We start from the raw sequence: 25,036 nt of genomic DNA on the forward strand, positions 1-25,036 counted from the left end.
ATATATATATATATATATATATATATATATATATATTTACAATTAATATTTAATAAAAAAAACCAAAATAATATAATAAATAGATTATAAACAATATAAAAAAAACCCTTAAAATTAAGTTTTCTTATTACATTTTTATTACAGATTTCAAATTTCCCCAAATTTCCTAGTTGAGTTGCATAATAATCCCATTTTATATATATATACAAATATACATAACATTTTTTTCTTTTTTGCTGATACTATAGGACTTTTGAGAAAAGCCAGCTTTTTGTCAGTATAAAGCTTCCATCAGTCACAATCTTAGCTGCTGAACTAGTCATAGTTTGGGTATTGATCAAAATTCTCATAATCAGGATTGAAAAAAAATGACAGTACTACAAAAAAAGACTTAATAAATGTGCTTTCATTCATTTTACCTCAATAATTGCCCCGATTGTGAATGTCAACTTCTAAGTACACAAAGCAAGAACTCCCGCTTACACATTCAAAAAACACCTGACCTCGCCATTATTTGCATCCTGTCAGGGTCTAACCTGACTAGCTAACCCTTCACATTATGGCTATCAAGTAGTTCAAGAGGATATAAATAAATAGTGGTGCACTGGCCGGGGATTGGGGCAGACTTGGCGGCTGGCCGTTGGCCCGAAGCACCTGAAACCTATTAGAGAGCTTTGGAACATTCCACAGGGTTCCACCGCTGCGGCCAGAGGGCATCGTAAAGGTCTTCGCAAGAGAGAGCTGTGCTAATCAGCAGCCCATTCTCCGGCTGACCCCGGGGGGCCTGGGCAAGGTGAAAAACAAGAAAAGGTTGGTCGCGTTAAAGGCGGAAAAAAAAATTCTCCATGAAAATGTCTCGCTGTTGACGTAAAAGAAAAAAAAAAAAAAACACCTGTCTTTGGGATGATTAGGGCTCTGGGCATTAATATCCTCAGATTATTACTGTTTAGTCATATGTAGAGTATTTCATTGACCCAGAGTCACGCATGACATTATAAAATCCCTTCATAAGTTTTGACTTTTCTCTTTAACGATCCTGATTTAACTTTAAGGGTTATTGCATTTATTATCTTGCTTTAACAATAAAACCATGATACATATATGAGAATGATTTCAATACATCTACTGTATATATATAAAACCATCAAGAATTACATTTAAAACCTATATCACAACATCACAAATACGTTGTTAGCAATTGGCCTTAACCGAGCCCTAAATTAATTTTTGAATTATCGCTAAATTTGCACTTCCTCGTAGCTGAAAATCTAAATTCGCACCGAAAACAGGAAGCCGATTGGCTGTTGCTTGTTGAGCTCATTTGTAGTCATAATACAGCAAATAACTTTTGGACCACGGAAACAAACAAAGAAAAAGTGTAAAATTACAAAATTAAGACCTGTTTGAGATTATTTAAGACCCAGAAAAGATAATTTGAGACTTTTAAAGCCCTAAAATTTGGGGTTTTATTTTTTTTTCAGACCCCTCAGAAACCCTGATATATAAGACTATCTACTACTTCTTTCTTTTGGATTCTCCCATTAGGGGTCACCACAGCGCATCATCCGTATTCATGATCCGCACATTCGATTTGGCACATGTTTTTACGCTGGATGCCCTTCCTAACGCAACCCTCCCCATTTATCCGGACTTGGGACCGCCACTAAGAGTGGCTGTGGTTGGTTCCCTGACCGGGGATCGAACCCGGGCCGCAGCAATGAGAGCGCCGAATCCTAACCACTAGACTACCAGGGAACCTACTGATATATAAGTCTATGCTTCTGCTAATTTTGGAAAAAGAAAGTTACGCCGCCACGACCAAAAGATTTTTCTCTCGTCAAAGCCCATCCTGTAGTGTTCAGTGTTTTGCGCCTTTTATTCCGCAACAATTTCCAACCCTAAGAACGTTTTCAAAAAAGATCCCGTTGTCCTTTGATAGTTCAATGACTAGCATGTGATCACACACCATCCTGGCCATTCAAAGTCACCGTGACGTCTACTGACACGCGGTCTGGCTTTTAAAACATCACAGGCAAATTTGTGCATACGGCCATGTTTGCTCATCCATATTTGTATTGGATGGGTTGTGTCTGTGTTTGCGTCGCATACGTGCATCTGTGTTTGTGTATTACAGAATAATTGTGTGCCAGAGTGTTTGTGTGTGTCATTTGTGAGTTTGTGTGTGTGTGTGTGTGTGTGTGTGTGTGTGTGTGTGTGTGTGTGTATGTGCTCTGCGGGTATGGCAGGCAGGAGTGGACAGATGGCTGGCCCTCTCCTCTCTCAGCTGCAGGAGTGGAGGGTGCAGTAACTGCGCCTCTTCTGCGCTGTTGACCTTGCCATGGCCATCCATGTGCCTGGCACTCAGCCGCACCACCCAATCCACTCTCCTTATTATTAAACCACACACACAGACAGCATGCGTACACTCCATAAACACACCAAAATGTGTGATAGACACATATAGACATGTAGACAATAAATAAGTGTAAAAACTGTACAACAATATAGTACTTATGTCTGCTGTTACAACACATAACTAATGCATTCAGTGCCACATTACAAGCCATTCCCAAAAACACAAGCATCAGTGAAACAACTATAGAAATCGAAACTCATAAAAGTACTTAAAGATCGATTTTGTGGAACAGAGCTCGAGAAGTGTTACTCTACATTACCCCATAAATCAGTCAGAGACAGAATCCCGGCTGTCGGATCTGCCCTTTCAAAGCCAACTGACTGAAGCCAAGCGATCTAAGTGTGAATGATGTCTCGGCCTTGACCTTTTCTCTTTCTTTGTACATATGGGAACAGGAGACAGAGAGCAAAAAAAAAAAAAAGATAACTGCCAAACCCATCAAAGACGCCACATAGGGAGCGAGATTCCATTCAGAGTTAAGGTTTTTTTTTTTTTTTTTTTTTTTTGGGATGAGGCCAGTTTTCCAAGTCCAGCTTTCTCTCTAACCTTGGTCTTGGGCGGCTTTCCATTCCGACATGTTAGCATGACCCACTCAATGCTGTCCTCCATGTCTGGACATTCGGAAACTTGAAAGCTAGTTCATTCTAAATATTCAGCTTCAGAACAGGAGGCGGCACCAAGGCTGCTAATGTAATGCGGCCCCTCCGTCGCTCACCATCAATAAAACATGCGAAGGAACTCGGGGTGAGGGCACGGAGGGGTCTTTCAACTCTGGCCGATTGGGGAAGGTGTGAGTGAAGTCACAGAGGTGATGAACAGTGCCTATCAAAATCTGAGTGAAGACTTGATAAAATTGTGTTTAGTGGATAATCAAAAGGACAAAAAAAGAAAAAGAAAAAAAATGGGTAGATAAACAGACAGACAGACAGACAGACAGACAGACAGACAGACAGACAGACAGACAGACAGACAGATAACCAACAAATCAGCCAACAAAATAATTTAATAAATGTACAAAAAGTATTAACAAACAAATATATTAATAAAAATACAAAATTATATAATAAAATATTTATACAATAAATGGATATATAATAAAACTATAATAAAAACATTTAAACATTTGAAATTTAAATTTAAAAGGTTTTTTGTTTTTCATTTTTAAATTTAAACTTTTTTGTGTAATTAATTGAGCAGTATATATATATATATATATATATATATATATATATATATATATATATATATATATATATATATGTGTGTGTGTGTGTGTGTGTGTGTGTGTTTGTGTGTGATTGTGTGTTTCCAGTTTTATTAAAAAAATGTCTGTCTGTCTGTCTGTCTGTCTGTCTGTCTGTCTGTCTGTCTGTCTGTCTGTCTGTCTGTCTGTCTATCTATCTATCTATCTATCTATCTATCTATCTATCTATCTATTACATGAGTCACAATTTTTACTAAGCAATGCTGATAAGACTTCAGAAGAAAGTTAACTTCTTGAGAGCAAAGAATCTTTTTTTTTTTTTTATATCTGTTACAGTGAACAGCCAGCATTCACAATCTCTGCTGTTAAACTATGAACAAACAAAAATTCTAATAAAATAACATCAGTAGTTCCAGTAGACAGACAGGCTCCCTGACCGAGGTAAGTGTGTGGAGTTTTCAGAAGAGAAAAAAAAAAAAAAAAAGGAGTAATTCGAGCGAGTGACTCTGAGCATGCTGAGCAGGTCATGTGTAGCGTAGATTGAGCAGACACCCCATTTTTATTAATTGGTGATTAATAACGCCTCTTCATTCATTAGTGCAGTCATCTCTGTGCAGTGAAGTGCAGCTGTGTTAATATGCAATTACACACACCTTCCTGATCAGTGACATATCTGTCTCTCTCTGTCGATCTCTCGTTCTGTCTGTGTTTTTGTCCTTTCTATTCACATTGACTATCGGTGCGTTGCTGGTTTTAGTTCTAACACTGAGAATATGATTTCTGTTTTAGTCTGTGGATTCATTTTGCCTTTTTGTGTATACAACTATTCGAATTAGATTAAAATGAATATAGAATCGATTTGACACTATATGGATTGAGATAAACCCCCCAAAAATTTCGAAGACTAATATGTATTATAATATCGTAGGCCATGCGATCCCCCTGGCACCATCTTGACGGGGCGTATTTGTTATATAGTCAGTAAACATTCAGTAAACACGTCATCACTCAAACTATTCCCATTGGATCCTTAGACAACAGTGTCATGGATAATTTGTGTTCTCAATTCTAGGCAGCAAATGATGTCTCCCTTTTTTCTCTCTTTTTTTTTTTCTAAGACAAAGCATGCATGTAATGCAGACGTACACAGCAGAGAAGGAGCGGCAGGGATGGGTGTCGGGGTGGAAATCGAAACAAATTCGATTAAAAACAGAAGGCAGGAACGAGGAAGCAGGATGGAATCTCTTGTCTCTCCTGGTCTATCTCTCTGTTTCTCATCTCCTCGTGCTTGGTAGCAGCCCACGGTTCTGCCTCACACAGAGAGGCCAGCTGTACAGTAAATGTGTGCCCTACTCTGTCCCCTAGCCCCCCTCCAACCCCCACCACCTTCCCACCTCCTGCCCATCGATCCAGGCCTCTCTTTTCTCCCTTTCCATCTTTCCGTGTCACAGACGGAAGCCTGGGCATGCACTCCGATTTCACCCCCTCCCACTTCGAAAATATATATATTTTTTCAAATAACAAAAATGTATTTGAAAGCTGCGATCTGTGGAGTCCAAGTACAAAGAGCACCCCCAGTGTCTGGTTCTTGTCATGTTACACAAAACAGTAAAGAGACCAGAGATTAATCTAATATTTTATATTTCATTGCAGTACTGAAATGACTGCTGAAAGCGGATGTGGGCAATGTGTGTGTGTGTGTGTGTGTGTGTGTGTGTGTGTGTGTGTGTGTGTGTGTGTGGTTGGGGTGGGTGGGTGGGGGGGTGGGGGGGGAGTGTTTTTACTTTAAATATTGGCCAAAATGGAAATCAATGCACTATCGTGCCATCACTGCTTGCCTGAATAGTGAAAAAGAGTGCTATGCATGGTTTATTCTGCATGGCTGGAGAAAAGTGAAGAGGAAGAAGAATCCTAATGACCCTTTGGACCCCTTAAAAAAAGAAATCCAAAAAGCTGTGGAAGATTGTTGGATATCTGAAATGGAGGGCAGATTTAGACCTTTTCCCTCATGCCTGACAACCTCGCATCAGGGTAGTGAGAAGTAAGCAAGAGGTTTTGGCTCAGCAGGAGAACTTGGAGGAAAAATAGGCTCCTATGGAGCTTTAAGGGTCAAAGTTCACACTGTTGTCAAGAAACAGGGGGATTCTGAAGTGCTGCTGCGATTCTTTTCGGCTTATCTGTCAGTGAAAGACCTTCACATGTATCTCTCAACAGTGAGGAGAAGTTTTCGACACTGGCGATTTTACTTTTCCGTTAACATATTGCAATATTGTAGAGAAACAAAATAAAGAAATAAGTAAAATCAGAAATTCTTTTCCTGTTCTGTCTTCAGGAGGACACAGCTCTACCTCTGCCATGTTAATCTGTATTCTAGGTGACTCTCGGCACACTTTTTTAATATCGATGCATCACAACGTTAACTTTTATGCCGATGCACCGATGCGAATGTGTAAATCTTACCATCACGACCATATGGACTTTGTTATGTTTTAAGACATTTCATTGGTCTACATTGTGCATATAATTACAACCAAATGCTGCCTTTAACATAAAAAGACTAAAAAGTGTTCTTCAGAAAAATCTACAAAAATGCACATGTGCTCTCAGAGCCTTGAATGGCAAGCGGCTGTCTGTAGAGGAAAGACATCTGAAGTGTATGCGTGACGCACATGCAGGCCTTCATAAACATCCTTCAAAAAATAGGAAGCTAATGACGGTTTTGATAGTGACCACAGAAGCTCAGAGAGGCATAAACCCTGGCATTCACTCCTCCTGTCTTCCTCTCAGCCTCTCTGGTGACACATCGCATGCCTTTAGTTGTGTGAATTAGCCATGCCAGCAAACTCCAAACTAAAGAGAGGCCAGCTGTCTTCTGGCCTGCTTTCGAAATTGCTCCGTGGTCACCCGCAATTGAATTTTTTCAATTTGTTTTTTCCTACAGATGGACAGGAATATCACATTGAGTCCCGTGATCTGAACGGCCAGCTGTATGGCAAATGCGGATGGATCCATCTGGACCTTGAGAGCTGTCTCTTCATTCCCAAGGGCGGGCAGCTAATCATTCAGGCCAAAACGCACCACTTTGCCCACTAAAAACGCAATTAGGGTGTTATGCGTTTCTCTTTTTCGCCACAAAGCCACACATGTCCACTTGGGTCCATTAGGCAAAATCTGGATATGCCACCACCATCTCTGAAGTTATCAGTTCTAAAAATGATAAAGCATACTTTACTCAATTTGAAGTTAGGGGTCACAGGGGCGACGAGTATGAAGGTGGAACAGAGCGACACAGTGGCTATATCTCCGATTAGGCTCTGAGGACATGCTAATTTACTTTATTCTATATTCTGTGCCATTGTGTCATATATATATATATATATATATATATATATATATATATATATATATATATAGAGAGAGAGAGAGAGAGAGAGAGAGAGAGAGAGAGAGAGAGAGAGAGAGAGAGAGAGAGCTATCAGGGTGAATCAACAGCCATAAAGCAAGGAGCATAGGGCCAGGAACAGCACCCCTAAGAGAGGAGCGCCTGCTCCATTACCTACGCTAATAACAGTGACAGCTGAGCGGAGCTGACCCCCGGCCTCTCGTTTCGCCTCTCCTGTGCAGATGGCCATTAAAAGGAGAAAGTGTCCCCTTTTTTCAAGGGAGAAGGCATTTGGACCCTTTTCCAAATGAGGCCTCTGCTTCCCCCTTCCCGTTTCGCTTTTCTGGCACATACTGTCTGTGAGGTAATTACGATCCAGTCCAGATTCGCTCCTCCACCACACCCCACACCACCCGAAAGCCCAACCCACCCACTGCTATTATCACCCACCAGAATTTTTGAAGAAAAGCTGTAGTCTACACCTGAGCATAGGCTGTGTATCAAGTTCAAGTTCGTGTGAGATGGATAGTTTTTCAACAATTTTGAAACGTCGGATAAGTCTGTGGAGTGATTGTTATTTTTTTTAAGATAGATTGTGAACTAAGCGCTTTTTGTTTAAAGTGGAGCCTCTGACAGCCCTTGATGGTGATTCTTTAATAAAGCTAGAAGTTTGAGGCTGCAATTTTTTTATTTGGGAGGGCATCTTCTAGTCACAACATAATCCACAGTAACAACAAATTATGCAAGGTGGCAGCCTCAGTATCATGCAGTTTTGGCTACAAAATGTGCACATGATTTAGTATGTTGTAGAATGTCATACCGTGGTCTCCAGGTAATAATTTGGCAGGAACATGCGGTACACTGGATGTGCTTTGAGAATATGCTTAAGGTGACATGGGCTAATAGTATCTTCTTCTCACATTGCTAGTGTCCTTATGCCTCAAATAAAAAGTAGTGCAATACCATCGATTCTCTTCATTCGTTAGTGCCTGTGGCTATAATGATTTGCTTTGGTTTATTTTTTGGTATTTCACTCATATTAACATTTAAGTGATGATAAATAATCTCAATTTAAATTGACTCAATATAATAATTTGTAACCACATCTTTTAAAAAAAAATTCACCAGTGGTTCTGTAGTTTCCACATTCAAATATGTTGAAAATAACCATGCACAGATGTAACATTCTTTACTTACCATATAAATCTGTCATACACCCCCTAATCGAACAGCCATAAATTTCAGGTTCACATCCCACTAAGAATTTCTTTAGAAGCTTAAATGTCTGCACTATTCTGCATATTGTTTCCAAAAATGACACTTGAAGAACCAGGGTAATAAAAAATCCAACAAATAAATCAAATAATGAATACACAAAGACCAGAAATGTTCAGCTTACAAGAGGTCTCGCGGAATAGAAACGTGTGTCTCACATAGTCGAAATGAATACCAATAAAAGATGTTGTTGGTGTGGGTGGGTGTGAATATTCAGAGTTGGCAAACACATTAATACATATGCTGGATCATTCACAGAACCTATGCAATATTAATAACGAAAACAAATAAATCAGTACCATGAAGGAGTAATGTGTTTGAAAATTACCGTACACTGCCTGGAAAATGGGATTCAGGTCAATACGTATCCTCCTGTTATTAATGCCCATCCCATAATAAAGTAGTTTTTAGAATGTGAACACTGTTGTAATGGATTGTAGCCATGAATAATAATAAGAACATCCGTGTAGCTCATAATGCAACACACTTTACACAAAATCTGAGTTTTACAAAAGTGGTGGGTTTTTATGATGCCCTGCGATTTTGAGTGTTTTCAGGATAGTCTACTTAGCTACCATTATCATGACCAAAATCAAGATGGTGGTATAGATGAATAACTAAAGATGTTCCATTACATTAACATGAGGCATGAAAAAATTAAAAATCTGAATACAAAATACAAGTATCGAACTTACCAAGCATGTGATTCGCCACATGAACCTGAATGTCCCATTCACTATGGAAGACCATTTGACACTTAATGCACTGGTATGTCTTCTTCTGGAAAAAATGGCAGAGAGAAAAAAAAAAGGCAGAAATGTCATTAAGCATGGTATTAAACTATACGTATTTTATCTTATGAAACTATTCACAATTTTAGTTATTGGTACTGTTAAAATGTTTCATGGTTCCTAAACTAAAATTGATTCTTGGAGAGGTTTAGGGTCTACATTGCCTGGCTGATCAGGGAAGGAACAAACAGCTCACAGAGTACGTACATTCTATGGTTAAATGCAGACAAGCATAATAATATAGTCCCACCCCTGACACTTAATTGACAGCTTTCCATGCAAGTCTTTAGAAATGCAAATGCAAAAGTAATTGCGATTCCATTTGAGTTTTGGCAGGCTACACACGTGATGCAGAGAAAGTGAAAAAGCAAACGTGCTAATTAATATTGCTATTTAAATATGACATGGTCATAACTCGTAAGACAAGGGAAATACCGTTCCGAATGGACTTTGCTTTTCCATTAGGAATTTGGCAGTCACTGTGCGTTCGCAAAAGTGGAAATGCAATCATTAAAAGATTTGCAATTGTGTTTGGATTATGTCACAATTTATGCGTCCACATTTGAGAAACGCGATTGCAAATACGATTTGCAATTTCTTTTGAATATTGTCCGGAATATCCTTACATAAATAACATCATACTAATTAATATAATTAATTATTTTTCAAAACTAATATATAAGCCTACTGTTTTAAGCACATCGAATGCATGTATGAAGGTCTGACTTACCTCTTCACTTTGCGAAGGACTCACTCTTGGCATAGGGGATCCTTGGGGAGTCCTCACTTGACTGCCACCTCCCTCTCCTGTCTGTTCTCTGTGCACTGTTTGAAAATGCGTCTGCAGCTCTACCTCTGACTCGAACTTCACATTGCAGCTGGAGCATCTTGTCTTGGCAACAGTGGACGATATAGATGAAGAGGATGACGTGGAATAGGTGGTCCCCTTTCTTTTCACACCACAAGGGCTTAGACTTTCCCCTTGGTTCCAGCCTGCATTAGAGGGTGCTGTTGTTTGCCCCCCTTGAAGCTGCTGTTTTCCACCATTTATGGTTGGACTAGAGCTTTTACTAGCACTTACACATGTGGCACAGAGACCATATGGTAGGCCATTAATATCAAGCTTCACCATGTCCTGCTTGTAGCGGAACTCCTTAAGACATGAAGCACACTTAAAGAGCTTCTGACTCTGGTGATGCTGTTGGTGAGGAATAGTGGCACGTCCACAAGGGTGATTGGTGGACATAGATCCTGTCTTCTGCATGTGAAAGGTGCCATGAATCTTCAGCTCTAAGGTTGAAGTAACGGTCTGCATGCAGACCACACAGCGAAAACCAGTCAGAGAGTTTCGCAAATCTGGATGCATTTGACAGTGCTCCAAGAAGTCTTCCTCACTCTGCAGTGGTAGCTTGCAAATTCGACAGCTGCCTGTGTCCAAGCTTTTACTATGAGTAACCTTATGCTCTGTCAAAGTAAGCAGAGAGGGAAAGCGTTCTCCACAAATGGGACACATATAATGCTTTACAGGTCCCAGGTGAGTTTGCATATGTTCCCGGAGCCCTGCTTCAGAGAAAAACGTTCTTGAGCAAACATTGCATTTGTGGCTTCCCTTGATTATTTCTGCCTTCTTCTTGTGCATCGCAGTCTCCCCTGGTCGAATGTTGTGATCACGGAGCTGGTGATTAGTCAGCAGAGACTCCATAGTATAAGATGCGCCACAGATGTCACAGGTATACATGACCTCTGTGGACTCAACGTCTTCTTCACTTCCATCATGACTGTTGTGAGACTCCCCTGTACCGGGTCCTCCATGGCTATTGGTAAGGATGCCCTGCAGTTCTGCATCATCTTTAGCAACTGATTCTCCACCACCACTTGTAGAACCATTAGTGCCACAGTTTTGGGCCTTTCCCTCAAACACACAATGTTTCTCACGTAAATGACGTTCCAGCAAAATAATGGCATGGAAAGCTTTGTTGCAGAAGCGGCAGTTGTATTTCTTGCTGTGTGTTGTAATGTGGCACTGCAGCTCCACTTCTGTACCAAATGACTCACCACAAAATATGCAACGGTGAACCCGTCCCTGGTTCTCCAAATGACTGTGCTTGACATGCAGCTGAAGGTCACTCTCATGACGGAAATCCCAATTACAAGAAGTACATCGGTAGACTTTCTTTTCATTGCTATGCTTTACTGCAAGATGAAGCTGAGTTGAGACTTTAGAGTCGAACACTTCTTGGCAAAGAGTGCAACGAAAGAACACAAAGGTATGCATATCAAGAAGGTGTTTCTGCAAGTCATCCACTGATGTAAACTGCTTGTCGCAACTTTCACAGATGTAGTATGTCGAAGTGACTGTAAAGTGGACAGTCACGTGCTTCAGCAGAGCTTCCTGGCTGGGAAAGTCTTTGTTGCACTGTGGACATGTGAGTTGTGGGAGCATACCATCAAGGTGAGTCTTCAGGTGAGTCTGGAAAAGATCAAGGCTAGTGTACTTAGCACCACACTGGTTACAGATGAATTCACTTGCTGAGCGGGATGAAGTGCTGCCATGTTTGAGAAGCGTAGCTTGATCTACAGATATGGACGATGAAGGACTGAGGGCTCTATGGGTTCTTCTCCCATTGTTTATATAATTCAGTGCCAAGGGAATGTTCTTGTGATTTTCTTTGATGTGCTTGTTCAGCTTTAAGACACTGTTGAAAATAGGAGAATTAGTACAATAAGAGCATGAATACACCTCCACAATAGGATCTTTAGGAGTGACAGCAAGTGGGGAGTCAAACCGCAAGCTTCCAGAATCACAGTGGGTTTGTCGTACATGTTCTTCCAGTGTGGCCTCGGTCAGAAATCCCATGAAGCACTGGGGACAAAAGAAGGCATTGCTCTCTTTGGCTACCGGGCTAGGAAAGCCATGAGAGCAACGGATGTGTTCCTGCAAGGCATTGAGATCTACAAGCATCTCTGGACAAAAGTTACACTGTAACACAGCATCAGACAAGCTAGCAAGTATGGTGGATGGATCTTCAGCATTGTGTACTTGTTTCAGATGCTCATTTAAGTTGACCAAAGACGGCAGGATCTCTAAGCAGAACTGGCAGGTATGGGCCTGCTCAGGTTTGTCTACGTGCATTGTCTTTAGGTGAATCTGAAGGACAGCAAGACTAGAGAATACTTGTTTGTTGCAGTAAATGCAACTGTAAGCTACTTTAGGCTGTTTAGCAGGTCGTCCGCAAATATCGTTCGTGTGTTGGGCAGCTCGCTTTCTTCTTCCACGGGTTTTGGGCACAGCAGGAGCAGTGTCTACCATGGTCGAACTATCAACAGAAAGGTTTGAGTCTGGAGTGGTACTGGAAACAGATGTATATCCTACCGTCAAAAGGGACGGACTGTTGCTGTGGTTGCTTGACTCTGGGAGTTGGTGAATGTCCATGTGTGCATACAACTCTTCCACAGTGGGGAAGTGCTCAGAGCATACAGTGCATATATGGCCCTTTTGGTCTCGACTATGCGCCTGGTCAATATGGCTAAGTAAAGTGCCCTCGTCACTAAATGGCTCATGGCAGTAGATACACTGCAGATTAGGCCCTATGCTTCCTTCTTCTGGGGGCGAACACTCGGGGTGGCACTCTGCAATGTGCTTCTGGAGCTCCTCTGGCACATCAAACCCCTCTTCGCAGCGGCTGCACTTGCGTGCTTCCTTAAGCTTCCACTCCTCTGCTCCAGATATCCCTGTGCTCTGGCCTTCCTTCCCTCGTTCATGCACCTGCATGTGTCCAAGGAGGGAGCTGGAAGACAGGAACCCCCTGCGACACACGGGGCACTTATGAGGCTTGTTTGCCGCGTGTGTCTTCATATGGATCTTAAGATGGTCACTGCGTGAGAAAGCCGAGTTGCACTCGCTGCAGTGGTACTTCTTGTCACCGGTGTGGAGCTTTATATGCCGGTCCCGGCTGCGCTTGTGCTTGAACAGGCGACTGCAGAAGGTACAGCTGAAAGGGAGCTTGTCACTATGGCTCTGCTCGTGGCGCTTAAGGAAGCTCAGGCGGCTAAATGATTTGTCACAGAACTGGCATGGGTAGGGCAAGCCAGGGCCTCCTTCATCTTCACCAAAATCGTAATCGTGGACTGGAGACGTTTGATCTTTGCTAGATGGCGAAGAAGCAGGCCAGGAACAGGATGGGTCATCTTCTAAATCAGCCCCATCTGCAAATAAAGATAGAAGAAAAAGATGTACAACTGCATACAAATATAAAAATGCAAAAGATTATTTATTACATTTACGGTATATGTGTTTAGTATGCTTTATGCATTATGTAAAAAGGCTTGCACCATACACTGCTATGCACATAATTACAGAAAAAGAGGGAGAAAGAAGGACAGAAGAAGAGAAAGTGAGAGAGATTAGTCTGGTATTCAATTACAGTGACAAAAAAAAGATTGCCATAAAAGAAAAAGGGAAATTAACCTTGCATGTGGCCACCTAATGGCAATTCCCACTGAGACAGAAAAAGCCATTTGAATCCAGCAGCTGTCTATGGGGTGTGTGTTTGTTTAGAAGGACACCAGATATTAGATATATTAATACTTAACAATAGCTGCCATTGTTACATAAAATGACCACAAGCACCTACATTTAACTTTTGCTCGTTTTTACTAGAATTTACCCAGAATACCATGAACAGCACGATACACCAGCGAAAAGTGCTAGAGATAAAAATAATAATAAAAAAATGGTGTCCTGGCAGATCCCATGACTATTCCAGACATCGGCCGAAGAGGTCTGACATACAATGGTGCCCAAGTGATTGTTAATTTATTTCAAATAATAAGCAATAACAATTGAATATTCGGAATTATTTAAAATACTTTATTTGCAAATTCCACCGCAATTTGTTCAAAAGTAGGTGCTCTTTATGCGTATTTAGTGCAACCCTTGTGACTTAAAAAAAAAAAAAAAAAAAAAGCAGATCTGGGAAAACAGAAAAACAAAGGGAAACCGACAAGATTTATGAGACATCTGCAGGAAAGCATAAACCACCTCTTTGAATGGAGCTCGCTCTCCATCCTTGGACCGGCTTCTCCAGCTACTTCAATTGTTTTTCTTTGAAATACTGCCCTCTGCTCTCTGTCAGGATAACATGGCCTTGTTGATCACTTAACCCACTGTACCCAATCTTCAGGAAACAGATGAGGTCACATGTCAACCTCCTGTTCCTCAAACTGCTGAAAGAGCACATTGATGGGCTAGATTTTGCAGTGTCTATGCAGTGGATATCTCCCAAACTGGGCAAAATGCCAACTTGGGGAAAAAAATACAATCTACTACGCCTACTCTTTCTTCTATGCCCCAATTTATAGAGTTGACTGATTTTAAAAGGCGATTAAATTATTACATCTTGATTATTATGTCTTCTCGATTAATAACCAAATTGCAAGCAAATTATTTGAGCCTATACGTAAAAGCAACACATTAATTAAGTCTATGTCTTCTGTTTAAATGCTGTTAAAACCTTTCAGCTATATCATTTAAAGAATTATTATACTGCTATACAGTTTAATTAGCTTTATATCAGTATAACAGTGTATGACGCTCATTTTGATGATCTTCTCCCTTTGGCTATCTTATTGACCAGTCAGTAAGTAAATGCTCCCGTCCCCATGCCAGACTAGTGTGTGAACACCAAATGAAGAGTACAGAGAGCCTCTGGAGAGCTAACAGGATAAGAAGGAAGCTTGTTTCCTCTCTTTCTGCTCTCTCCCTTGCTGTATTGGTGTTTTTCCCCTCCCTTCACCATGACGAGTAATACCCAGACCCTGAACAGCCTGGGTAAATATAAGAGCGCACTCTCTTTTCCACATACACACACACACACACACACATATCCCAGTCTGTGTGAGCCAGCCAAAGGGGATGCTGCACACTGCAAACCTCCACCCCGCAGCTGAAGGCCTGGCTTTGTTGAGCTGCCAAAGCCTTCCTGAACATCCCCTGGCTAGCAGCCTGTCTCAGCCTTAGAGGAAGACCTCCATCTTAGGGCCTGATGCTGCCTCATGATGTAAGCCCCCCCCCCCCCCCCCCCCCATCCCCCTCCTTCCTCCATTTTCACCCCCTTTTGCATTTTAATATTTCTTTTTTTTTTTTTTTTGGCACACAGTGCAGTCTAGCTCTCTGAGCAAAACAACACATTTGTAATGTTCAGCAGAAGGACAGCTGGATACCCATTTGACATCTGTTTCAGCATATTTATTGGTAGGAGAGCATTTGGGAGGAGACCAAATAGGTGTAGAACAATCTCACATGCTCAGCTGGTAACAACCGCCATGTCATTTCTCCTGGTTTGGTCAGTTTAGAGGATAACAAAGACAATCACAGGTTGACTGCTTAGTATGCTGAATATCTTTTAGCCTTTTAGCACATCACCAACTTCAAACACTTTGGCGAACACACACACACACACACAAAAAAAACTCCCTGTGTTCCAGTCTGGATGCCTAGATTGACTGTATTTGTGCTCAAACAACAAAGCCTGTCCCATCAGAATGGAGTATACGATTACTGTTTTCTAATTACTGTTAGAAAACAGAATCCGCTCGTTCATGGCGAATACAAAGTATAATTAGGATCATCATTTAAGTGATGTAAAATTACACAGACAGAACTGTTCATCTGGCTGCTCCAAGTGAGAAATCTAGTTTGATTACAGACACATTCATAAACTATTTCATTATTACATATTCAGAGTTAGTCTCTCTTTTTCTTCTCACACTTACAACTATGGAGGATTTGGCAACTAAAGCAGGGTGCACACTGTGTGTGATTTTGTCCAGGAAAAAAATCCTAAAAGATTCCTATTCCAATGTTCACGGACCACCGATCGCTTCGTGGTGGACGAAGTACACACATCATGTAGTTGAGATAAAGTAAAGATACATTAAAATCATTTCAATATGACTCCAGTAAAAGTAAAAGTGTCCCTTTAAACTTTCCCTTGAGTAAAAGTACAAAAGTAGTTCAAATGTACTTAAGTATCCAAAGTACTATCATTTATTATGGCTATAATGTTCCTATTATCATTTTTGTCACAAGAATCTTTACTTAATCAACTAATTTAAGGTGAAAAGACTTGAAAAGACAGTGTGTTGATTGATATCTAATAAATGATCACAAGCCCAAAACCTAGCTCAGAATAAATTGCACAAATAAGATAGATAATATCATAATAAGGGCATAAGACTGACAATATGACCGTCATAAACATGCTATAAACATGAGGGCTTGATTTTCTATGGCAACTGATCTCAGATTGGCTGCATACCCAGGCAATGATAGCTAGATTGTCAGCTTATATGTAAACTCTGCCATATAAGACTGAAAAAAACCATGTCATAAACATGTCACAAAAGATGACTTTGCCAGACAAATTGATGTCCTGTTATACAGCGCTGTCATTATACAATTACTCATAACTACAGTAGCTGACGTTTGACGTTTTTGGACGTCAAAAGCAACACAAAAGCATTAAATCTGGTTTCCATTAAATTGGCATACGGAAGAAAATTTACTCGGATTGTTACTGTGGTGCCGCATGTACAAGAAAGTGAAAAGAAAGATGGAAAACGAGGCACCAGGAGAACAGGGTGTTGCTCTTGGCTGTGAGGGAGCTAATGAGCATTGCTGTTTGCTAATTGCTGCACTCTTCAACTAAAAACTCCTCAAACTCCTGCTCTGTGTTTGCAACTGGAGGAATGTGAAAGAACAGGTGAGAGAATCACATTCAGCACACCTGTCTGCTGTGAAAAATTGCACCTTAACTGCCAGTGTGTGTGTGTGTGTGTGTGTGTGGTGTGTGTGTGTGTGTGTGTGTGTGTGTGTGTGTGTGTGTGTGTGTGTGTGTGTGTGTGTGTGTGTTTAACGTGTATGGGGGAGGATGAGGGGATTCATTACTTCTCTCATTACTGCAGTTTACAATAATAAATGGAAGTCTGCAGCATTAAGCACTAACAGTTTCTGAAGTGTTGCCATCAGACTCACAACTGGTTTAACGAGGTGACACTAGGTGATGTTCTGACACCCTGGAAGTAGCTAGCTAGGCTTTGAAAAGGTTTTGCCTTTGCTAAACAATTTGATCATCTAAAACATGACAAAAATATTGTGATTCTAATGATTCCTACTGTGTTGAGTAGGGGTTGGAAATGATCCATTAAGTCATTCAAACTCAAGTCACACATTTTTCTGGTTTTATAACATCCGGTTAGAGCAACACAATGCATTTCTACAGTATATCAAGCCTCAATGTGGTTGAACCTTGGAATGGAGTGTAGCTCTGAAGTAAAAGGCACTGCAAGACTAAACAAGCCAAAAGACTGGCAGTCTTCTGAACTCTTCTTCTTGTTTGGAAATCTTGATTGAAAAAGAGTTCATGGGATGTTAGCTAAGTTTAGAATCCCGCATGCAAGGAAAGATAATTGGCTACCCCCCGGAGTTTGGAAAACCGATAAAAGCAGAATCCATGGCTGGCCCTCATAAGGTTTTGTCTTCGCTAATCTGGATAAATTTGAAAACTGCATTTTCATCACAAAAACTCTTCGCATCCACACTATCATTTTCAATCGTTTACCAAATGTTGTGAGTGTTTCAGTGTTTTCAAATGTATTCACTCATGGATTTTTTAACTCCGTCTCAAAGTGGATAGAGATCCAAAAATTTTTAATGAAAACATATTAATGTAGACATGGCCACTAAGATTGGGAAAAAGTCCACAAGCCACCATGTAGGTTTGGAAACCCTATGGATGAGCAGCTTTATAAAAATGAAACAGATCATACTCTCTTTGCTCCAGGGGCACTGTAATTATGTCTGACCCCAGCGTCCTAACATCACTAAAAAATGCGAAGAAAGAATTTCACTGTGCTGTAAAGTACATGTGACAAGTATAAAGCACCTTTCCAAACATTAATTTCTTCGTCAAAAAAAGCCCCTGTGAACTCATGTGACTTTGACCTCGCTTCATAGTGCGAGAAGAAGCAAAAACAGTCTAACAGTCAGAAATAAAATGTTGAATATCCCCCTAGATGCTGTTGATCTGTCACCACAAAGCTACTCCTATTCCAAAGCACAGATCCAACCCAGAACACTCAGTCTGAACAGCGCTATTACATCCGACGCTGTACCCGACACGACCAGATATCATCAATTAAGCAAAAAAAGACACAGTTAAAAAGCATCTCCTCACAAGTTAGTCTTTTTTGGAGTATTGGAGGGTTCAGGGTGCCAGGACTTTTGAATCTAGAACTCTGATAAGGGCCCGATGATTCTGAAGATATAAAAATGGTGTAAAAATTGTCGGATTCCTTCTTTTCTGATTTTCAGTATTAATTGGTTAGAATGATTTGTGTTCAAACTGGATGGATGCTTTTTTAGAATCCATTGCTTAATTGCACAAGTGTAATTGGAAAGAAATAAAACATCACATGTGCTATTTTCTCCAGAAAGTCTTCGCGATCTTCTGTTTATTTTTCCCTTTGCTTTAATTATTGAAATATATTCGACCTGGTTTTATATTCTTAAAATTTGTTAAAAATGCAATTGGAATAAAAAACCCACAGTTTTAACAGCACTTCTTTCTTCTCACTCCATCTATCTATCCTTCTTTGCTGTAAGTAAACACAATATGGTTCTTTACACATTACTGAGAAATGTCACTCCCAGTCATCGATCAATTCAACCTTCCATGTCAGGCCAAAAAAAAGGAGAAAGAAATACACCTGTGTCTTTGTGTATGAAAGTATGAAAGGAGTGCCATGGCAACAATAAACAACCTGCAATGGTACAAGTCCAAATACACACACACACACACACACACACTTACACACACTTACTTACACACTCAGGGTTTTTTGAAGGAGCACTCTCTTTACGGCCATTTGTTCAATTTCTGTCTCATCAACTACTTTTGTCCACATTTAATAGTGTCCCAGTCTGGACACAGGCACTTGGTCAATGTCTTGTGCAAAGCGCCGCTGGCTGCCCGAGAAAGTGAAGAAAAATGACAGAGCGGTGTGGAAAAACTAGGGCAGTCACTCATCCTCGAACCCCAGACCGGCTGTTTTCCAGCAAAGGCGAACTTGGGGAACATCCACCTGGGCAAAGTGAAGAATTCCTACTCTTGTCCAGCTTCGGCTTCAGGATAATATCATAAAAGGGATGATAATCTGGAGCACTTCTACAGATCCTACTCAAACAAGTCCTGTTTCAACAAAGGAAAACTGCTTTCGTTTTGCAAAGTCAGCATTGCTGGTGATCCCTAAAATGCTAATTGAATAAAACAGTTGCCAGTGTTTCTAAAAAAATAGATATATTTTATACATATATATATATATATATATATAGCCAAGTAAATGACATTCATAATGAACACTTTGTAATGCCAAAGATACCAAATGTGGAACTGATTGAATACCAGAGCATTGCTGAATTTACAATTCCGATTGGTCAGTAGGGTCTATATTGTTAACTTGTTTATATTTATGCACTTGTTTTAACATATACAATTTACATTAGTACTTGTAGGATGTATGAGACTCTACCTGAACAGATTTTTTAGTGTATGACTTGATCAAGGGCCCAAAGGTGGACTTAAACCCTCAACCCCCAGATCCTTAACCACTGAGCAACCACTTCTCAAACGCGTAATCATCGATATATAAATATGTTTTCTATAAGATAGAGGTGTATATAACATTAATAGAAGGAGTTTACAGTTTCAGTGCTGTGTAACAGTCAGTGTGTTAAAGCTGTAACTTTATGTTTTCAGACACAAGAGAGTCGTCACGGCAGCCGAGCTGGATTTTTTTGTGGCAACATGGCAACATCAAGAGAGGAAAAACCTATGATATAACTGAAAGTGATTGTGTCATGTAAGAGGAAGGAAACACTTTAATATACACCCACACAATTTTATTTTATTCTGTATTTAAAATCCCTAATAAATCTTACATATTTATATAAATAAACATATGCAAGCACACATCTGTAATTTCCTCCAGGTGGGTGTGTATAGTGACTAAAATCCCTTTTCGGCTGTATTTTTTTATTTTTATTCAACTTTCTATTTTCATGTCCAGATGGTTTTAGGACTGTGTTTATTTAAAAAACTTCATTCATGGTCTTGAGAAAATCCTGACTCAAGCACATACGGTTTAATGTTGGAGGAAAACATACTTTTATTGTTCCGCTCTTAGTAAAAAGCATAAGTGGGTCACTTTAAGTTGAACAGAGTGAAGCAGAAGATGAGGGTTAAGATGTCTACAGCAACCTGGCCAGTGTGATTACTAACACATTTCCTGTGTGTGAGAGGGAGGGTGTGAATTCATATCCTTATGAAAACCATAATCATAGAAATATGACATATTTCATTACTCAGGTTAAGCTGTATAGTTGGCTGTAGACAGCATGACTAAATCCACAGCACACATTAATAGAGATAACACAGAATAAGATAATAATGCTATAAAAGAAAAGGTATGTGTGTGTGTTTGTCCCTGGAGCCTCTTGTCCTTGGGCAGCTCTCTCCTAAGGAAGCTGAGGCAGAGGAAAAGCAGTTGACCAGGGTCAGGTAAGAGCGAGCAAACAGGAAGTGAGCTCCGCCTGAGACCTTGGCTGGGCCTCTGTCTCCTGTGGCTGGCCGGGGGGGAGGACAATCTGTCCCCCTCTGTCCCCCAGTGTGGTATGGCCCGCCAGCGTTTGCTCACCCAGCGGGATCAACGTGAGGACGGACAGTTGGGACCTGAGGACAGCCTTGGCTCATCTACAGCTGAGGCAAAGAGGACCCGAACCAAAACAACAAAAATTCACACTAAAAAAATCTAAACCGAAAAAACAGATGGACGCACCAACGGTGGCTCTGTGAACAGTAGTAATACTTTATCTCACACGGTTACAAAATACAGACAGGTGATGAATTGAGGGAATAACTAACATGTGGTGCGATCACATGACCATTTTGGAATTCTTCGAGACCTGAAGAACAGCTCTGTTCCATCCACCATTTCCAACCTCCTGATGTCTTTCCCAAAGACCTACATACAGATATAATGTCATGTTGCAGACAGCACATCAATCCTTTCTTCTTGATCCAAAATTGAGGTGATCTAGATCTAGAATGCTGGTGTGCTTTATGTTTGATTGTATCATTCATGGATGGATGGATGGATGGATGGATGGATGGATGGATGGATGGATGGATGGATGGATGGATGGATGGATGGATGGATGGATAGATAGATAGATAGATAGATAGATAGATAGATAGATAGATAGATAGATAGATAGATAGATAGATAGATAGATAGATAGAAAATGACTAAGCAATTCTGTGATGCACCAACACACCATCAGGGGTCGTATTCCTGCCTAACAATCGGGATGAAGTGTTTACTAAACGAAGTGAAATTCTCAAAATAATTCAATAGAAAGAAAGAAATAAGTTCTGCACCCACAAGAACTCTCTCGAAGTTTAAGGTGCTGGTTTGCAGCATCAGTCATCATTCCAATTTAAACCGAGAACGAAGGCGGCGCTCTTCTCTAACACAAGGTCAAAAGGCAGATTAAAATGTTGAACAGAGCGTAACAGCACCTGATTAGACGTTTCAGGAAAACTGGAATCTCTGCCTATGGCAGGATTAAATATTTATAGGCTGACTTAAGACTTTACCAAAATGCAGACATGCTGTAGATGTGTAGCACCAGAAGGCATGAAGCATTATGGCTATCCAGAGTGCAGCATGCAGGACACAGGCAACAGACAAAAGGAATTAGAATTCACTGAAGGAGAGTAACCCTTCACCTCACAGCTGATTAAAACTCTCTCGCCCCGGGTTTGATTTCTCGTCAATCGCATCCCGGCTTGTCACCGTGAGAACTGCAGCAGACAGTCCGAACGCGAGGGCAAGTGCAAAACAAGCATCATCAAGGGAAGAGCCGGAGAACAGAGGCAGAATAGAAAAAAAAAAACACACACACATTTGTCAGCCCAAGCAAGACCATGTCTTTTCACGCATTCCTGTCTTAAATGTCAAGATTTCCACCCCCGAGCGAGGGGAAGCGCTGACACTTTGCCAAGGTTGAACAAAAACTGCATTCATTAATAATTAGCCTTGACCAGGAGCAAAGTAAACTCAAGTTCTCCTTGACAACAGCACAACACCTCCCTTTTTTCTTTCTCAAACCCCCCCCCCCCAAAAAAAACAATGAAATACACACTGTCTATTCTACACAAGATCTCTGCTACACCTTTAACTTTTCTTTCATTTATCCTCTGCCCAATCCCCACTACTACCACCACCACTAGAATCATTCAACATACATCAATCTGGACTAGATCTGTGAAAGATATTTGAAGATATTAGTTACATCAATTGATTTGAATGTGAATTAGTTCCAGAATTCAAATCTGTATGGTTTATTCTCCTTGGGTTCAATCCTAATTTTGACTTTTTTGGATATGGTCTGTGGTCTAAATCCATTAGCTTGACTTGAAAAGTAATCAATATCATCGTATATCTATCATAGATCAATACAATACCAATAATACTATCAATTAAAGGAATATTTAGCAAAAATAGCCTATATTTTAATATTTTAATTAATATTTCAATGTAAGAAACACTACTCTATATAGCCCACAAAGACTATGCCCCTTACACACAGGGAGAACAATTTTAATATTTAACTACCGTCATTATAATTTGATTATTTCTTTGTCATTTTTATATTGCTATTAAATAAAATAAAGCACCTGTGTGTGCCAATGAAATCATGCTTGAAATAATGCTAGTTTCAGTCACAGCAGCTCTGCAACCCGGCATTAGTAGATTCTGATAGCGCCTCCGATGGTGATGGGAAGATCGGATCATTTTAGCGATTCTTTGAATCTTGTTCATCAGAACGCACAAATCATTTTTGGAGTCGTTTAGTTCATTTCGTTCCGAAAATAAAATAAAATGATACATTTTCAATACGTTCTTCTGAAGTCACATTAAAGACATTCAAGTTCTGAGACACAATAAAGTTCAGAATGAACGAATCGTTCGTGAATCATTAGTCTCCAACAAACGTCACATTTTCGAGGCCTTGAAATCACTTCTATCAGTCCAATGATAAATTCGAGTTATGTAGTCAAGGCTGAGGAGTTAAAACTAAATGTTACATGTTACATTCTGTGGATATACTTTGAAAGCACAGTGGTAGAGTTCACATTTAATACCCTACAATACAGAATAATTCTGAGAGTGAAACAGATACAGAACCGGTAAATAAAGATTGAAGAAAGAAAGAATGAAAGAAAGAAAGAATGAAAGAAAGAAAGAAAGAAAGAAAGAAAGAAAGAAAGAAAGAAAGAAAGAAAGAAAGAAAGAAAGAAAGAAAGAAAGAAAGAAAGAAAGAAAGAAAGAATGCGTAGTAAAATTCCATCCTCGCCGTGACTCTAACCATCACACTTCATCCAAAATGACATTTTAATTGCACAGCAATGGTTTTCAAAGACAACAGGTGATATACAAAAAGCATGCTGTAGTATAATCAGCTTAGCACTATGCCTCATTCATTATTCAGATTACCAGCCCTGTAAAAAAGTCTGAAAGTGAAGGCACGGAGCATGAAAAAGACACTGCATCTGGAGGAAGTGGAAGTGAAGATTTAGTCACACCCCAAATCCCCAAGGATCAAACCTCTGACTTAAACGAAATTTCCTTTGTTTGCACCCTTGTGTTTTGGATTATCTCTGTCATAGCAGTTATTTCGATTACAGATCGCATTTTGTTCGAAAATAATCATTCTCTTTCCACCAAATGAAGACTTGGCATTGCAGTTTTCTCCTGTGTAGAGTGACGTTCTTTTCTAAATTGGAGTTGGAAAGACATTGCTGGAATTCTTTGCCTGTCTTCAGCTCTCTCAGTTCATAGTTTTTTGAAAACTTTTTTTCTTTTTTTCCTGCGGTCCTCTGAAACCTCTATTAATGAGGACACATTTCACTTGTCCCATCAAAACACACACACAAATTGATTGAAACACCTAAAGTCAATTTAAAATCACCAAATTCCTATTATTAATTCATTCATTCATCTTAGTTAATATATATATATATATATATATATATATATATATATATATATATATATATATATATATATATATATATATATAATTATATTAATAAATAATGCCTACATCCAAGAACATTGGTTCAGGAGGCAAAAATGCACAATAGAAGGATGGCCAGTGTATCGCTTGGTCCTCACACTAACACCGACAGGCTTTTTACATTCCCCAATCTACATTACTGCCATGTTTTTGAGACAGGAAAGCAAATCACATGGAGATTTTTTTTTTAATATAAAAGGAAAATATATTTGGAGTAACCTGACATAAGGATTGAAACACTGAGCTGTAAGAGGACAACTCCACCCACTGCCTATAGTAATAACTATAATTTGCACCGAACCGTTTCGGTAAAGGACTTTGTACGGTACAAGTGTCCCGATTGCAATTTTTGTTTTACGTGCGTAACATATTTACAATCTAAAATCCTTCACAAACATATTGGCGAACCACAAGTTTGTTAAGTCTCCGCCTCGCGCTCGCAAACATAAAATATATAAATATAAAATAAAACAAATCTAGTTCATGCAATACACTCTTTTATTATATTGATTAAATTGAGTATACAATGATCCACTGCTTTACCGCGGTTCGAATCTGGCGCCCCCTGGTTTTTTCATGGAATTGCAGTTGAAACATAACTAATTAGTTTGGCTGATTTAGGGATAAAAATTTATAGGGAATTGCTTTAATGGAGTTTTATGTTGAAATAATAAAATGTATTAATAAAAATATGAATATTATTATAAAATGAAGTAAAATGTTAATACAGTATAATACGGTATACATAAAATAGCATTTTTGGGCT

General features: G+C 39.8%; 1 protein-coding gene across 21 annotated transcripts in view; it reads right to left on the reverse strand.

Moving 5' to 3' along the window:
- Nucleotides 1-25,036, reverse strand: part of znf521 (zinc finger protein 521) — a 160,827-nt gene that overhangs the window by 75,822 nt on the left and 59,969 nt on the right. For 12 of the 21 annotated variants that reach the window (XM_083542596.1, XM_083542595.1, XM_083542594.1 and 9 more), the window contains 2 exons: nucleotides 9,799-13,274; nucleotides 8,973-9,057 (listed from right to left, as the gene is read on the reverse strand). In XM_083542596.1, coding sequence (XP_083398722.1) covers nucleotides 8,973-9,057; nucleotides 9,799-12,924 — 3,211 coding nt within the window. In that variant the 5' untranslated portion in view covers nucleotides 12,925-13,274. The remainder of the gene's footprint in view (nucleotides 1-8,972; nucleotides 9,058-9,798; nucleotides 13,275-25,036) is intronic. The other 9 variants (XM_083542601.1, XM_083542599.1, XM_083542598.1 and 6 more) reach the window with 1 other exon arrangement.

The sequence above is a fragment of the Silurus aristotelis genome, assembly GCF_946808225.1.
Source record: "Silurus aristotelis genome assembly, chromosome: 5".
In the NCBI taxonomy this organism is placed as follows: domain Eukaryota; kingdom Metazoa; phylum Chordata; class Actinopteri; order Siluriformes; family Siluridae; genus Silurus; species Silurus aristotelis.